We start from the raw sequence: 17,800 nt of genomic DNA, 5'->3' as shown, positions 1-17,800 counted from the left end.
CGTGGGTGACCGACACCCCACGTTCTGTAGGGCACTTTTACCCTGGTGCCCTCTGCTTCTGTCCTCAAGGTCGGGGCGAGCCGGGGCGTGGGGCAGGTTTGTGGCTTCACCCTGGGACGCCGACAAGGACCTCACAGAGACTGTCCGCATCTGGAGAAAGGGGTGTGTCCACATCAAAAGAACAAAGCTGGACTCTTACCTCACACCATCTGAGGAAGAACGCAAAACAGGTAAAGCCCTAAACGAGCTGAGACCGCGTTAGCCTTGAGAGAGGACACACGGGTAACCCTCTGTGACCCTGGATCTGGCAGCAAGAAGTACAAGCAGTCAGAAAAATAAAAACATGAATTGGATCACGCCAGAATCCAGAACTTCTGTGCTCGAAGGCCTAGCACCCAAAGTGGCGAGACAGCCCAGAGGACGGACGAAAATCTTTGCATCCATGCATCTGAGAGGGGCCTTGTGTCTAGAATCTGGAAGGAACTCTCACCACTCAAGACTAAGACAAAGAAGCCCAATGAAAAATGAGGAAAGAAACTAAACAGACCAAGACGTACACTGCCCGGGAAGCACACAGAAGCGGCACCAAAACTCACGTGTCATCAGTCATCGGAGAAACCAAATCAAGGCCACAGGGAGATGCCACTTCACGCCCACTTGGCCAGGGCGGCTGTAACCCAAGAGACAGCTCCCTACCGCTGAGGAGGAGGCGGGGACCCCCCCACCCCCGCACTGCTGGAGGAGAGGACAAAACAGTGAGGCAGCCGGCCTGGAAAACACGCTGGTGGCTCGTCGGAAGTTCCCGCGCAGAGAAACCCCATGACCCAGCAACCCCACTCCCAGACGGGCTGGTTTTCTCACACCACCTCCGACACCCGGAGTGAGGGGGCCGTTTTCCGGGCTGGGGGCGGGGGCTATGACTCAGGGCAGTTCTGACACGAACAGCCCGGTGTTAGCTCAGGCCCCAGGTTCAAGGGCTCAGGTCTGTCCCCACTCCGATGCCAGCGACAAGCCCCAGGCCACCTATACTTCTGACAAAATGGCTCTAGCAACTGGGGTTCCCACAAAAACCTCCTCCAGTTGGATAATTTACTGGAGCAGCTCACAGGACTCGGGCAAAAGCTATATTCGCGTTTACTGGTTTGTTATAAAGGATACAGCTGAGGCACAGCCAAACGGAAGAGATGCACAGGTCAAGGCATGGGGGGGACTCGGCCACACCACCCTCCCTGCACGTCCAGGTGTCCAGCAACCCAGGAGCTCTCCGAACTCCACTGCTGGGGATTTTTATGAAGGCCCCATTATGGAGACATTGGTGATTAACTCAACTTCCAGCCCTCCCTTCCCCACCTCCTGGCAGGAGGTGGGACAGAAGTTTCCAACCCTCTAGCCCTGCCCGGGCCATCCTGGCTACCAGCCCCCACCCCGAGGCTCTCTAATAGGCTCCCAGCCGCCACCCACCTCATTCGCATACCAAACCCACTGTCACACAGGAAATTTCAAGTGTTTTAGGAAGTCTGTGCCAGGACCCAGGGACAAAGACCACATATGTATTTCTTATTAAGCCACACTAGGTATACACACGAGAAGAGATAACATATGCCCACACAAAAACTCAGACAGGAACGTGCACAGTAAAGTCACACACCGCAGCTAAACAGTGGGAGCCCAGCAAGTGTCCGTCAACTGATGAAGGGACACACAAAGTGCGGCATGGACCCTGCGGTGAGTTACAGAGGCAGCACGGACACCTGCTACAGCCCGGAGGGCTACAGCCCGGATGACCCCGAAAACAGGATGCTCCGTGAGAGCGGCCAGACAGAAAACAGCATAATGCAGATTGGAATGTCCAGAAGAGACAAACCGATAGAGAAAGACTAGAGATCAGGCAGATTAATAAATTAATAAAAATTTAAATTAATAAAAAATAAAAGCCTCATTGAGAACAGAGTAGAGAGGGCAGCAGGGGGCGCTCTCAAACCTTACAACTGGGCCCTTGCAACCCTACCTGGAAGAGAGACCGGCAGGTCCCCACTACACCTCTCCCGCTGGACCACCCCAGCAGGAGGAAGAAAGGCTCTCCTGCTCCAGCGAGAGCCCGGCCAGCGGGAGGCGATGCAGCCAATGAGAAGCCACGACACTTCCAACTCCCAGTTTGCGCCAACAGGCTTCCAGTTTACAACAGCCCTCCAGGCTCCCCCTTCCCTCTATAAAAGCAACCTCTTTGTTCTCCAGACTTGCCAGAGGGTTAACAGTAGCTCCCTTGTCCCAAGCTGTAATTCTCTGGTTTTCCTGAGTAACCCCATTTTTGCCGGTGAAATTGTACACTCCGGTGGATGAGTCATACGGAACCCAGGTTACATGCCAGTAAAGCAGGTACAAACCGGAGGGGGGGGGGCGGTACACCCACTGCACCCACCGAACAAAGTTTCTATAAAGTCTGAAATAAACATGGGAAGGCCATGGACAGCAGCACAGGGTCACGCTGCCGAAGAGCCCAGCACACGAGGACAGCTCCCCCTGCCCCATACAAGCCTGCTGGTCCCAAATCACAGCTTGACCCCCTGCCCCAGGGGACAGCAGAAGGCACATGTCCCCAGACTCCTCGGCAGCGTGTGCCCAGAGGGTGAGGAGCCAGCACAGCTGTTAGTAGGAGTGGTGCTTTAATCTCCACAGCTGCCTCAAGCCTTCAAATTTGTCAGCCGCCCGAGCCCAGAGCCCAGAACCTGCCATTCCTGAAAGCCTCCGCCTCCGACAAAGCCCGACGGGCTTCGATTGGTCCCTGGCCGAGAAACCTGCTAGGTCTCCCCTTCAGACAGACGCACAAGTGGGAACGCTCCACCAGGCGGCTCGCTGAACACCCAGCTCTCCGTCTATTTAACAATGAATCCTGATCATGGTCATGGGGCCAAGGCTCAGTCTGCCCTATGTGCAGATAGCAGAGTGGTGCCATCGCTGTGGGCACAGAGATGTCCCTGTCATCGTACCTTGCGGTGACACAGGGTCGAGACAGCAGATCAGACCCGGTTTCAACAGCCTTCGTGGAAGCCCAGCATCTCTCCCCGAGAGTCGGGGAGCTCCTGGGCCCCAGACGCTCCCAGGTGGCCGCCTGCCTGGCGAGCGCTCCGAGCGCTCGGAGGCGGACCGCATAGACAAGCAGCTTCATCTAGCAGGAGGTTTGCCCCGTTGCCGGCAGCAGGCGTATTAGCAGCCTCGGGTCCTGTCTCCCCAGTGGGCCTGCCCCCCAGAGCCCTCCCTATAGGATGGCAGGTCCCCCTCTCCCTGCAGCCTCCTCCTGGGGCTGCCCCTCCTCCGGCCACACTCAGACTGGCGGTTCTCCTTCCGGAAGCGTCTCACACGATGCTTCCCTGCAACCCCAGTGATGCAAGGAATTCATGACTCGGCCTGAAGTCACCGGCTTGGCTCTTTCCTAAGCAAAAGAGGGCGGGCGACAACGGCCGGCAGTGTGCCGGTTCCGGAGGAAGAACGCATCAGTCGGGGCCGGGAGGCGGGGAGGGGAAGCGGCCCCACGTCAATTCCAGACGCCAGCCGAACCGCCACCCAGGAGCCACCGGCAGCGGGGGGGCTTCCACCCATCTCCCGCATCTCCCGCATCTCCGGCGACGAGTGACCCGCCCCTCCCCGCACCTCAGCCAATGAGAAGCCGTCATCACCCCCAGGTCTCGCTCGCCGACCCGCTTCTCCCCTTCTCGGGAGGTACCGCTCCTCTCCTGTTTTGGGCTTGCCCCGGGCTTGTCCCAAACGGCAATTCTCTGCTTTCCCAAATAAACCCACGTACGCTGGCAAAATAAGTGACTTTTTAATTTTCATTTAATTTTTTAAAAGAATTTATTTCTTTGACAGAGAGATCACAAGTAGGCAGAGAGGCAGGCGGCGGAGGGTGGCGCAGGCTCCCTGCTGAGCAAAGAGCCCGATGCGGGGCTCGATCCCAGGACCCTGAGATCATGACCTGAGCCGAAGGCAGAGGCTTAACCCACTGAGCCACCCAGGCGCCCCGGCTTTTTTATTTTTAAGGTTACCCTTACTTGGCGATCGGAAGTGGGATCCCAGGGGGACCCCCAACAACTCCGAGGCCAGTGGACACACTGGCAGCAACACCCCGAGGCCCCCTGGACTCACTGCTTTCTTGCTGACCCGGGACTGCGAGGGCAAGTTTTCTCCTGCATCTCAGGCTCCACCAACCTTGGGTCTGAGCTCCACCCCCCACCCCCCCCCACCCCCACCCCCTTTATCCAAGATCTATTTTAGGATTTTGGCCTTTCCCTGAGAACTCACTGGTTTGCTCTTTGGTCTGACTTCTGTTTGGAACCAGGCTGTTCCTGATGAAAAAGTACTGGGGAGGAATTTTTCCTTCTGCTCTAGAGACAAACCTCTAAGAAATGGGGTCCCAGTCATCAAAACTGGGGCACTGTCCCCCATCTCTGGGACTATGGTTGGCTTTATGTTTAAAAACTATGGTCAGTGGCCATGATGGGGAACTCTTTGATCTCCCCAAACTTACTTTCTCAAAACTAAATTGGACAGCCAGGGCTCTGAGACTGTCAAAACTGAATGGGACGCCTCTCTGGATTGCTGTTCTTGTCCAGGACCCGCGAACAACAAACAGCACGGTCATCTCTCATGCCCCTGCTGCCCCCGGCCCTGTGCCTCACCAACATCCGTTCCCAGAGAAGGCAAGTTTCTTCGCTGCCCTTGACCTACGTGGTGTCTCTTCAGTATTCCAGGCAATACGGAAAGCCAATCATCCTTTTGCTTTCACTGGGGAAGAACGTAAGTACGTCTGAATCGCTCAGGGTTTTACAGATGGTTCTTACTTTTCACAAATCTTAAAAGCTAATTTGGATGATATAAAAATTGTCTGTGGCCTCTACTTATAACATGCAGATGACTTGCTTTTCCGCTGCCCTTCTCAAACCTCTTCACAAGAAGATGGCATCCGCCTCTTAATGCTTTTGGCCTTAAAGGGACATAAAATCCTCAAAGAAAAATTGCAGTTTGCTCAAATCCGGTTTGATACTGGGAAACCTGATCTCAGAACAAGAACTACATTAGAACCCAGGAAGCGTTCCTGAACTCCCCCAAACCGAAAACCAATTACAAGGTTTTTTTGAATTCAAGGCTGGCCAGTCGAAATCGAATTCCAAAGGTCTTTCTTGTGGCTCAATGTCTACATGCTTTAGTAAGAAAAGGAAAAATCCAGGGCTCCTGGCTGGCTGAGTCAACAGAATGTGTGGCTCTTGATCTTGGGGACATGAGTTCAAGCCCTATGTTGGGCACATAGAGCTACTGTAAATACAGAAATAAAAATTGTAAAAGTGAAAGAGCAGGAAGATACAACTTTGGGGACTTTAAGGAAGAGCCTAGGGGTGCCTGGGTGGTTCAGTGGGTTGGGCCTCTGCCTTTGGCTTGGGTCGTGATCTCGGGGTTCTGGGATCGAGCCCCGCGTCGGGCTCTCTGCTCGGCGGGGAGCCTGCTTCCTCCTCCCTTTCTCTCTGCCTGCCTCTCTGCCTGCTTGTGATCTCTCTGTCAAATAAGTAAATAAAATCTTTAAAAAAAAAAAAAAAAGGAAGAGCCTAATAAGACCCCTGGCCTCAGATACCTTAATTATGAATTTCATTTTTTTCTCTGTGTAAATGAGAGTGAAGGATGTCTTAAGAGTATACAACCACACAAACACGGGACCAGCACGGCCCCACGTGGTATATAGCCAACAACCAGATCCTGTGGCCCAGGAAAATCCCCCTTGCCTCACAGCCATTCCTACTACCAACTGCCCTGTTAGTGCAGAGCACTGAGGAGATGTTCGCAGGGTCCCCTTTAACATCCCTGCATGGTGACACCAGACCAGGTTTTGCAAAACCACTTGTATTTATACCAACAGCCCGCACGCCACGGCTCATGAACTTAGAATGCTGGTTAGCCATCAGGTTTCCTTACCTGGAATGGGAATAGAATTAAAAATGGCTCCCATTGCCAAAACTTATCGGATGCCAACTTTCGCTGGCTGTTCTGGCTACGATTTAAGGTTCGTGGACATTCAGATGCAATTCCTTGGAGACCAAAGGAAACCACCTCACTGATATTTCTGCCAAAAATGAGGCTGTCAAGGAAACCCAGAGACGAATCCCTGTTGTGGTCCGAAACGATGTTGTTCCAAATGATAATATGGAAAAATCAACAGGAAATAACCCAATAATTGGCCCCAGAGAAGGAAAAACAGTACTGGACGTCTAATCATTGTTGGCTCAATGAAAAGACAGAACTGTGGTTTGGACCCCAAAACAAACTGACCCTACCAGAGGTTCTATAATTCCCACTACTTACCTCTGTACATGGGTTTACCCACAAAATAATAGTGTTCATGAACAATTAGTGGAGAAATCTGGTGGGGGGAGAAATAGTAACGAGGCTGCAGAAAGGGCCCACTTCACACCCTGCCCGAAGTACAATCCGCGGAAACCCGTTCACGCACATGGGTTGTACAAACACAACAGAGATGTGGTAGTCACAATTCGTGTGTTTTCTCACTGGCTTGAGCCTTTCCCTTACAGGCAGGCCACTGCTGATTCTGTGGTTAAAATTCTGTTCAATAGGACGCCTGGGGGGCTCAGTCTGTTACGTGTCTGCCTTCGGCTCAAGCCATGATCCCGGGGTCCTGGGATCGAGTCCTGCTCTACGGGGTCTCCTTCTCCCTCTGCCCCTCCCCCTGCTTGTGCTCTCTCAAATAAAATCTTAAAAAGAAAAATTCTGTTCAAAAGGATGCCCCCACCTGAGTAACTCCTGTCAAACGTCACAGTGATCAGGAAACCCATTTTAATGGTCAGGCGCCTCGAGGAGTCTGTGCTGTTTGGCTAGTTTTAGAATACTATGCACACTCCTCAAGGTCAATCCTCAAGGTCACTGAAACACACGAAAGGCATTATGAAGACTCAATTCGCAAAAGTTGTAGAGACCTTCCAGACGCCGTGGCCGAAAGCACTGCTCTTGGTCCTTCCAAATCTCCAACTGACCCCCTTCGGAACTTGTAGCCTCTCAGCCATGGAGCTAAGTCACAGGACATCCGGTGCCCTTGGCCCCTGCCTCCTCTGATCTGTAGTTGACAAAAGGAGATACTTTCCAATATTTTAAAGTCCTAACTGCATCAGTTAAAAATAACCAGGCTTTGGTACAGGGCACCCGGCTGGCTCCGTGGGTGGTATGTATAACTCTTGATCTCGGGGCTGTGGGTTCAAGCCCCACTGGGTATAGAGATTACTTTAAAAAATAATATATTTTTAAAAATGTAAAATAGGGGTGCCTGGGTGGCTCAGTCATTTGAGTGTCTGCCTTTGGCTCAGGTGGAGGCCCACGGAGAGTCTGCTTTTCTCTCTGCCCCTCATCCCACTCACGCTCTCTCTCTCTCAAATAAATGAACAAAATCTTTTTAAAACATAAAAATAAAAAATAACCACGTTTTGTAGACCAACCTTTTCACCCTTCGTTCCCAGGAGACATGGACCTGGTAACCCGAGATTTCGTCTGTCGGAAGGCACACCTCCACGACGACTCATGAGCCTTACTGCAAATGCCCTTCCCGGCCCTGCTCAGCAGCCCCTGCGCCACCAAACCCCAACAGGACACATCTAGGTGGAGCACCTAACCCTGACCAGCTGGTGACCGAAAGCACAGGCTTCCAGGCCGTGAAGTCGACGACATCTTTCGACACAACTTTCCTGAGCAGTCCAGACAAGGCCTGGAAGCCTGCTCCACGCTGTCTGCCTCTACTCTCACTTTCAAGGAAAGAAAACGCCCTCATCCGCATCTCCCCAGGCTCTTGGAAAAGGGGGAAACCTTTCTTTCTTTCTTTCTTTCTTTTTTTTTTTATTATGGCCTTTTTCAGAAATAGCCTCATCGTGATCCCGTGACAAATTAGTTTTTCACTTGCATTTTCTGAAGGATTAGAAGGTTCAGGAGTCACAGGAGTCTTTCATCTGAACTTACTTGGCTCTGAGTTCTTATCCAAATTCACGGTCTCTGATTTTGCAGTCTTACAGGCCGTCTTATTGGATAACATTTGTTTTTGCAAACCGTTCTTTTAGATAATAATAGTGGGTTTTTTGGTTTTGTTTTTGTTTTTAGAGATTTTATTTTATTTATTTGACAGAGACAGAGACAGACAGCGAGAGAAGGAACACAAGCCAGGTGGTGGGGAGAGAGAAGCAGGCTCCCTCTGAGCAGAGAGCCCCACGCAGGGCTCCATCCCTGGAACCCGGGATCATGACCTGAGCCGAAGGCAGAGGCTTAACCCACTGAGCCACCCAGGCGCCCCAACAGTACTATTTTAATACACCTTTGAAGTTTTACTATTTTTGCAGAAAGCTCATGTGCTATTGCTTCACGCTGCACCGTGTCTTCCCCAACGTCCTGGGTTCCTTCAGCCTGCCCCGGTGCTGTGCACCATCCTGCTCTCCTCACCTGTCTCAGCGGGGACTTCCAGGAGGCACTTTCAGACCTCGAGTCCTGGTACAGAACCACCGCACAATCTGAATTGTTATGTTACTTCTTCTGTTGCATAAATATTTCCAGTTGTGTGGTTTGGTTGCGGGTCAGATTTTTGTAAGAATGACGTAGCCAGGAAGGAGATGATCTCCAACGCTACGGTCTTGATAAGATGTAGTAGAGATAGGAAGTGCCTGAGAGTCCCCTCTCCTAACATTCCTCGTTACTCAAATGTGGCCTTAAGTGGTTTCCAACTGCCATGCGCTTCCCCTCCAATGTAGGACATGACAACCAGGAACGGTCCTTCCTGGCACTGAGAGATGAAACCACTGAATGAGGGAGGGCACACCCGGAGGGCTCAGTAGGGTGAGCGTCTGCCTTCGGCTCAGGTCATGGTCCCAGGGTCCTGGGACGGAGCCCCGCGTCAGGCTCCCTACTCAGCGGGGAGCCTGCTTCTCCGTCTCCCTCTGTCTTTCCCCTGGTTGTGCAGTCTCTCACTCTCTGTGAAATAAATAAATAAAATCTTAAAAAACAAACCCTCACTGTTAAGGAAACCTGACTCTTCATCAGAGCTTGACCAAAAACCAAACCAAACAAAAGAGGGGCACTGGGTGGCTCAGTCAGTTAAGCATCTGACTTGATTTCAGCTCATGTCAAGATCTCAGGGTTCTGGGGCGCCTGGGTGGCTCAGTGGGTTAAAGCCTCTGCCTTCAGCTCAGGTCATGATCCCAGGGTCCTGGGATCGAGCCCCGCATCGGGCTCTCTGCTCAGCAGGGAGCCTGCTTCCTCCTCTCTCTCTCTCTGCCTACTTGTAATTTCTGTCTTTCAAATAAATGAATAAAATCTTAAAAAAAAAAAAAAAAAAAAAGATCTCAGGGTTCTGGGATCAAGCCCTGAATTGGGCTCTGCACTGTGCAGAGTGTCTGAGGATTCTCTCCCTCTGCTCCTCCCCTGCTCAAGCACTTTCCTTCGCTCTCTCTTTTTCTAATAAATACGTAAAAAAATAAATCTTTTTTAAAAAACAATGGGGGCACATGGGTGGCTCAGTTAGTTAGCGATCGACTTTTTTCTTTTAAGATTTTATTTATTTATATGACAGACAGAGATCACAAGTAGGCAGAGGGGCAGGCAGAGAGAGAGGAGGAAGCAGGCTCCCTGCTGAGCAGAAAGCCCGATGCGGGGCTCGATACCAGGACCCTGGGATCATGACCTGAGCTGAAGGCAGAGGCTTTAACCCACTGAGCCACCCAGGGGCCCCAGCGATCAACTCTTAATTTTGGCTCAGGTCATGATCTCAGGATTGTGAGACAGACCTCTGCACCAGGCTCTGCACTGGGCATGAAGCCCACTTGAGATTCTCTCTCCCTCTGCCCCTGCCCCCCAAACAAAACAAAACAAAAGCGGTGTGAAAATTAATAAAGTAAAACCAAGTGGAGTCAGCAGGCTAGAAGGGGTACCATGCCATTCAACGTCAGTTCCAGGAAACACTGCCAATTACAGACTCCCAGACAAGAATCGTCAACAGGAAAGAATCGTCAGCTAAAGGACCCCAACAGGAAAAGATGTACACTGAATTTTCTACCAAAAAATCAACTATTCCTGTGGCTCAGCCCATGAGAAACTGTCACCACTTAGCTCTCATTCAGTACCACCCCTCCGGACTTCCGCCTTCTTCTTCATAAAATAACATTCCTCTCCTTTGTTTGTTGGACTTGCTCAGGTCTTTCCATAGCTTGTGTGTCCTGAATTGCAATTCTCTGATTTTCCTGAATAAACCCAGTTTTGCTGATAAAATAACTTTCCTTTTTAAAGTTAACAGGAGGACACGGGTGGGACTGTGAGCAACATGGCCCAGATTCTCATCTCCAGGACCTGGAAGCCTCTACCACCCACCAGGCCAGACGGGGCCTCCGGCAGGGGTGAGCAGCTCCACTCGGCGGTAAGGGTCCCTGCATGGCAGGTGTCAGGAGGGCTGGGAGGCTGCCAGCTAGCGCACGGGTTCTGGCAGCGAGGTGGCTGAGGAAAGCGGACGCAAGAACAACAGTGGAAAATTCCCATCCCTACTTCAGACAGTGGCTCGCCAGCTCTGGAAGAGCACTGAGGAAAATGCAGATTCCTGGGCCCCGGGTCCCCAAGATGCAAAACCAGTTGGTCTGGAGTAGAGACTCAAGAGGCTGTTGGTCTTTTCATTCCTTTTCTTTTTTAAAGATTCTATTTACTGGGGACCTGCATGGCTCAGTCGGTTAAGTGTCTGCCTTCGGCTCAGGTCATGATCCCGGGGTCCTGGGACTGAGTCCCGAATCGGGCTCCCTGCCCGGTGGGGAGCCTGCTTCTCCCTCTCCCCATTTGTGCTCTCTCACTCTCACTCTCTCTCTCAAATAAAATCTTTTAGAATTTTTAAAAATTTATTTTAGAGAGAGAATGAGTGCAAGCAGGGGGAGACGGAGGGGGAGATAACCTCCAGCAGACTGCCGGCCGAGCACAGAGCCCGACTGAGGGCTTCATCCCGGGACCCTGACATTACTGTCTGAGCAGAAACCAAGAGTTGGACACTTAGCCAACTGAATCACCCAGGTGACCCCATCTTTTTATTCTTTATTGTGGAAAATATCACTTACAAGAGCAGAGAGAAGGAAATGAACCGGGTCCCCACTAAACAGCCCCACTGGTCAACTCTGGCTTCAGATGATCGGTTTCCTCTCTGTTCCCACCCACTCCCCAGTTCTGGATGAGTTTAAACAAATCTCAGATACCACAGCTTAGCATTTGTAAATATCTCATCATTCCCTCTAAACCAGAAAGACTCCTTCTAAAAATAGAACCACAGGGTTGCCTGGGTGGCTCAGGCTTACCGTCTGCCTTCAGCTCAGGTCATGATCCCAGGATCCTGGGCTCGAGCCCTGCATCCGGCTCCCTGCTTTACAGGAAGCCTCCTTCTCCCTCTCTCACTCCCCCTGCTTGTGTTCCCTCTCTCGCTATCTCTCTCTGTCAAATAAATTAATTAATTAACTTTTTAAAAGTAGAACCACAAAACAATGACCTCACCTAAAATATAACATTGAGGGGCGCCTGGGTGGCTCAGTGGATTAAGCCGCTGCCTTCAGCTCGGGTCATGATCTCAGGGTCCTGGGATCGAGCCCCACATTGGGCTCTCTGCTCCGCGGGGAGCCTGCTTCCTCCTCTCTCTCTGCCTGCCTCTCTGCCTATTTGTGATCTCTCTGTCAAATAAATAAATAAATAAAATCTTAAAATAAAATAAAATATAACATCGAATACCAAGTGAGTGTTCAGGTTTCCCCAGTGGCGTCCTAAAAGTTTTGAGATCCGCATGTGTGAACTGTCTTCGCAATCACCAACAGCTGGAAAGCCCCCAGGTGTTCCCAGACTGGCGGAAACAAAGTGCAGGTAGCGCAATTGGGCAGTGAGAAGAAAGGACGACACACACTTGGCAGGCGGCGCTCACAAGCAGAGTGCCAGGGGCACAACCGCACCGCACTGTGAAATTCGAGAAAAGGCGAAACCAGAGTGATAGATAGCAGACCTGTTTACCGGGCTCGGGGCTGGGACGGCCGCCGGGCGTGATGGAAACGCTCTGTGTCACAGTGGCGGTGGTAACTCCGGGGGTGCACACATCTCGAATTCTGCGAGCAGGGCTTCAGATAGGTGCGGCTCGTTGTGTACATCACACCGTATAAGGTCGTTTTTTAAAAAGCGGAACTGCAGCGACCTCACCTTAAAAACACTGGAAATTCCTTAGTATCTTTTAAGTTTCTAAGGACTAGCCAAGTTCCCCCCAATCTCGTTAATGTTTTAAAATCTGCATTCTGTTGATTTATCTAAGTGTAGTTTGCCTGCAGAATATGTGCACTTGTAAGAGGCTTCCTCCGTTATTGGGATGTAGGTGGTCCGTGGGGGCGGGTGACCTTATCATGCATCCCCCTCCCCGGGACACCTCTGGCAGGGAGACGCAGGGGGCCTGGAGGCACACAGGGCAGTCTCCGGGGCGGCCCCCCCCCCTGCAGGAGCCCCAGCGCCGGCTGTGAGCGTCCATCCAAGGAGACCGGTGGAGTGGCGTCAGGGCGCCGGCAGGGGGAGCTCTCACCCGCCGCGCTCCGCGCCGCCTGCAGGGCCGCGGGGAAGGCAGCTCCGCAGGGCACCAGCTTTAGCTCTGGCTTTAGCTGGGCGGCGCCCGCCCCAGCACGAGGAAGAAAGCTTTCCCCTTCCCCTGGCAACAGCCCAGCCAGTGGGGGACTGTCACACGTCGGCCAATGAGAAGCCACTATACTCTGAACTCCCGGTTCGCTCCAATAGACTTCTTGTTCCTAAGGGCTGGGGAACGCCCGTCTCCCATATAAAACAGCGTCCCGGTCCTTTGTTCCCCGGCTAGCCCGTGCTTTTGCCGAAAGCCTCTTTGCCCGGCAGTTCCTGCATAACCTCCCCCTTTTTCTTTCTGGTAAAATAACTGGCAGCTTTCTTTTTAAGGTTAACAGGAGAAAGCAACTTCCGGCCTGACCGAAGCCAGGGAGCTGGTGGCCTGTGGTGCCAAATCCAGGGCGATGCCAGGTTGCCTGGCCCACTTGCAGGAGGAGGCTGGGCGGTGGGGTGAGCAACAGCCTACCCAACCAGAGGCTCCTTGGGCTGCAATGGCTGCACCTTTTTCCAGGGCCTCCCTGTCCTAGCAAGAAGGGAGTGAGCACTGTGCATTGTTTTATAGAATGTTCCAGAACATTAGCTCAGGGTATGGTTTCTGTAAATCAGATTCGATGTTTTTATTAATTCCACTATAAACCCAAAGACCGAGTCCAAGGGGAAAAAAATGTTAACCTGTTAACACACTAAAGTTCAGGTCCTTTCCGCTAACGTTTTGGCTACTTGATGCCGGATCTACCAGAAGTTGTATCTCCTAGACCCCAGGCACTACTCAAGGCATTCTCCGCGCAACAGCGAACAACGAACAGAACAACGAACAACGTCAATCCCTAACCTCAAGACGTTTCCAGGCAGATTTGCATCTAAGAGCATGCAAACAAAAAACCCCAGGCGGACCTCACACGCTTGCCTACAAATAAATGACTCCTAGATCACCTGCCCTGGGCAAAGTCCGAACCAAGGTCCGCCCCCATTAGCTGCGTGGTTTGAGAGCCAATTGCAGTCCCCAGGGAGCTTCTGAAGCCTTAGGAAATCCTTCCTCTCCCAGGCCTGCCATAATTCCCAGTTTCTACATGCCTCTACCATACCGTACTACATTATCCCATAATGTAGCCACCAGTCACAGGACTATGTAGGTTTATATTTAAATAAATTTAAATGAATGCAATTAAAAATGCAGTTCCTCCCCGTGTGGCCGTGTTTCAGGCACTCGGTGGCCAGTGACTATGGCTACCGTATCGGACAGTGCAGACATGGAGGGTCTCCATCAGCGTCCCACAAAGCCCTGTTTTCCCACGACCTGTTCTATGACATGTCCTTCAACTTTATTTCAACACACACTTGGGGGCTTCTGCTAGGGGCCCACACTGATGCCACGAATAAGCCTCACAACCAAATATGAACTTCAGCTTGGAAGGCAGTAGGAAAACCACAGCAACAGGGGCACTGGCAGGGAATAATCAGCCAATAGCCTTCAGCTCCTGGTCAGGGTCCAAGGTCTGCCCTTGACCAAGTCCTTAACCTCTGAGGGCCCCATTTTCCCTGTCATGTTAAGAGCTGGACTGGGCGGCCTCTAAGGGTCCTTCCAGATCTGACGTTCTAGAACTCTGAGTCCCAACAAGGAAAAAGGTAAATTGCTAACTAAACATTAATTAACATTACTTAAGCCAAAGGAAATAAACCAAATTAACCAAAGGAAACATGCTCTTCTGAGATTTTAAATGCTGTCTCGGCACCTGCATCATAGGGCTGGCTCAGAGAGAGGAGACAGCACCCCCACAGTGGCCTGACTGTCCAAAGCTCAGGTTCTCAAAGGTAAACTGTTCTCTTTGTGAGCTCACATTCCCCTTGTGAGCTCACTTTTATAACTGCCCAGGACTGCACCGAGGATTTTAATCCCTAGAGTAGGCATTATCATCTCCTGTTCGCAAAGAAGAGAGCTGAGGCCCAGCGAGGTTAAGGAACATGCCTAAGGCCACTCACCTACAAGAGGCCGAGCTAGGATTCAAATTCAGGCCCCTCAGCCTCCTGGGCCAATGTCCCACTTTGGGACAAAAAGAGCTTCCACTTACTTGCAAGGTGCCAGCCATTCCAACAGGCACTGGGTACACTTTCTTTAACACTCAGAACCACCCAGGAGAAACATGGGACACTGGAAGGTCAGGCAGCTTCCAAACGGGGCAGAGGCTGAATTCACTGAAGTAATGCTAATGTTTAGTTGGCAGATTACATTTTTTTTCCTCGTTGGGCTGCGGAGTTGGTTCTAAGCATTGCCTTCCCCAACCTTTAGCGCCCCTTCCCTTCAACACCGCCTTCCAAACCAAGAGCATGTGACCAGTCTTAATGATCTGGTATAGTGGGGGTTCTGGCATCCTTCCCTGCTGGACTGTGAACCCCTGAAGCTGGGGACCAAATGTTCCATGTCGGTCGGCGTCCCTCCATGGCACTTTGCTCCCTGGAGGTGTCCAGTGAAACTCATTAAATTCATAGGCTTGGCTGTCCCAGGCCAGGAGGCTCCTCTTTCAACGCAGGGTATCAGCTCAGATGTCCTTAAAGGGCTCCCTGCCCTGGTATGTCCACTCTCCAGTGTCTTGGAGCTTCTCTGGGCCAAGCCCTTTGACCATGGCCTTCTTCACAGCCCCGTCCCAACTCCCATTGGCAGCTGAGCTGGGCACCTGCCACTCACCTCAGCCAGGCTGTCTGCCCACCTGTCCCAAGGCCATTCCAAGAAAATAAGCAATTGTAAATACGCCAGAGCCAGCACGGTACACCCCCAAGGTAACAAAAAGCACACACACAGATGTGTAGATTGAAATCGGTATCTTCTTTTATGGGGGGAGGGTGTAGTGGAAAATCCACGGGTCTGGACACCAACCTGACAGGGGCTGGATGACCTTACCGAGACATTGGGGCTCCCAGAGCCTCAATTTCCTACTCCAGTTTCCTTCCTCTCTTCACAGTGGTGAGACCCCTGCCATCCTCCCTCCCAGGGAAGTTGGGCAAACCGAATGAGTCCAGAGATACACCAGCCCTCTGCAAATGCTGAATACCAAGGTCACTTGGCCAATACAAGGCAGAGCCTGATCCAGGGCCCCGAAGCCAGGCCCGTCCTTTACCCTACTCAGTTGCTTCTATTACTTTTGCCCTGGAAGTCGGGAGTCGGAGCGGCCATGACCACCACACAGCCCATAACAAAGGGAGCACAGCAAGGTTTTCCTTAAAAGTCTCCTCTCCCTAGAAAACTCAAAACTGACCTTGAGGTCAGAAAAGGCTTCTGACTGGGTCAGAAGTGAGATTGAGTCAAGGCACCCCGTGAATGCAGCACGTACTGTACACACCCAGCCACTGCCTTTCCCAGAGAGATGTCAACATCCACAGGAAACCCACCTGGCTGGGACCCAAGTTCAGTGTGATGCCCAACCTCCAAACCTCAGGAACCAGTCCCATACGAGGAAGCAGCTCGCTCCTAGCGAGGTAGGTCCAGGTAGGACAGCCCCGCTGCAGGCCGGGTCCTAGCGCGGCCTTCCCAGACTTCTTGCCCTTACTCAGCTCCTCCCCAAATACCAGGGTGCTTGGTTCTGATTCTGCCCAAAGCGAAGGAGGGTAACCTTGAGGCTGCCCTCCGCGCTCCAGCGGGAAGTAAGCCAGCTCATGATCTCCGGCTTCTCTGAGGGCTGCTATCTACCTCGGGCCCGTGGAGGAAGGTTGGGGTGGTCCGCTGCGAAGAACAACCCTGCGCCCCATTGTGTGAGATGCTTCCAGGCTCCACGGAGCAGTAAACCGTCAGCAGGGAAGGGGATTTTCCGCTCTTCCAGTTAACACCGGCTCTCCGCGAAACCCGACGCATCACATTGAAAGGAATGCACCCCTGCAGCCCCCGCCCACTCGGGTACCCACCCAGGGGCTCGCCGGGCGAGCTGGTTATCTGCGCCCCACCTCTGGGGGGTTCCGGTGGGCGAGGCACCACCGCCCGGAGAACGCCCTCGAATTAGGGGGGCTCAACGGGAGCCGGGTAGGGCCTCCAGCGCGCTCCGGCACTGGCGGGGCGCGCGGCGCGGGGGATGCGCACCGACCCCGCCCGGAAGGGCTCCGCGCGGATTCCTCCCGCAAACGGCCTGCGTGGCCGCCGCGCCGCGCCGTCCCCGGGATACGCCAGGGGCCGCCGGCGCTGGGGAGTCCGAGGCGCATCCCGGCCGCGGCGGGCGGGCGGCGAACCGGAGAAGCTGGGCCGGGCACCCGGCTGGGGCGGGGGCGGTGGGGGGAGGCCGCGGAGAGGCGCTGGCCGGGGCGGGCCGGGGCGGGCCGGGGCGGGCCCGGACGCTGACTCGGCGTCCTGGCCGCCCACCGCGCCGCGCGCCCCGCTTACCGGCAGATCTGGATGGCGGACGGGGTCTCGGCGGCGGGGCCTGACATGCCGGCGGCGACCGCGAGCGGCTGAAGGAAAGCGCAGGTGTCGGGCAGGCCTGGCGCGGAATGAATGAGCCCGGGCGGCGCCATGGAGGGGGAGGGAGGGGGCGGGGCCATGGCGCCGGGGGGCGGGGACTGGGCGCCGGCGACGAATCGAACGCGGCCTCCTGCGCCGGCCCCGCCCCCAAGCGCCCCGCCCCCCGAGCCGCCCCCGGCTCCCCCAGCGTCCGGTTCTGGCTGCGGCGGGGCGCCGTGGGGCGCCGCTTCCAGAAGGTTCGGCGGCTGTTGGGCGGCGCCGAGGGGGGGGCGGCTGCGTGGATCAGCGTCGCCCCACGCGGCGCGTGTTCGTGCGGGGCGTTCCGGCCGCCGGCTCCCGGCCGTTGCGGGTCACAGCGCCCCGCGAGGCGGCCGGCGTGCAGCAGAGAGGCCTGCGGGGGTCCGCGTCCGGGTGTCGCCTTCTCGAATCAGCCATGACAGGAAACTGGAGGCGGTTTCCCGTAAAGGAGCCTTTACGGCCGTGTGCGGTGCAGCGAGGCACGTGGGTGCGCGAAGCCCAGAGCCGGCCGCCGCGGGAGAGCCGCCGCCGCCGCCGCGGAGCTGAGCTGGGCATCTGTCTACACCTCCGGCTGCAAACCGCCGCGGGGTTCCTGCAGGAGGACCTCCCGGGGCGCGGAGCCTTGGCCTGGGGGCGTGCATGCTGCGGTAGGAACCCTAGAGATGCTGATCCGTGACATTGCACGCCCTA

The 17,800-nt window shown here is 53.8% G+C and overlaps 1 protein-coding gene and 1 long non-coding RNA gene across 4 annotated transcripts in view; one reads left to right on the top strand and one right to left on the bottom strand.

The window, feature by feature from the left end:
• The window catches only part of ACOT7 (acyl-CoA thioesterase 7), a 98,809-nt gene extending 81,649 nt beyond the window's left edge, over positions 1 to 17,160 (bottom strand). The window contains exon 1 of one of the 3 annotated variants that reach the window (XM_046010894.1): positions 17,015 to 17,160. In XM_046010894.1, coding sequence (XP_045866850.1) covers positions 17,015 to 17,145 — 131 coding nt within the window. In that variant the 5' untranslated portion in view covers positions 17,146 to 17,160. Of the gene's footprint in view, positions 1 to 2,987; positions 3,425 to 16,333; positions 16,410 to 17,014 lie in introns of those variants that run through there. The other 2 variants (XM_046010896.1, XM_046010890.1) reach the window with 2 other exon arrangements.
• Positions 3,562 to 8,140, top strand: LOC123945930. The gene is made up of 3 exons (XR_006819536.1): positions 3,562 to 3,717; positions 4,608 to 4,791; positions 7,509 to 8,140. It is a non-coding gene; the product is annotated as an uncharacterized LOC123945930 (long non-coding RNA).
• Positions 17,161 to 17,800: the final 640 nt, after the last annotated feature.

The sequence above is a fragment of the Meles meles genome, chromosome 1, assembly GCF_922984935.1.
Source record: "Meles meles chromosome 1, mMelMel3.1 paternal haplotype, whole genome shotgun sequence".
In the NCBI taxonomy this organism is placed as follows: Eukaryota; Metazoa; Chordata; class Mammalia; order Carnivora; family Mustelidae; genus Meles; species Meles meles.
The sequence above is the reverse complement of the archived record's forward strand: the minus strand, read 5'-3'. Positions and strand labels throughout refer to the sequence as shown.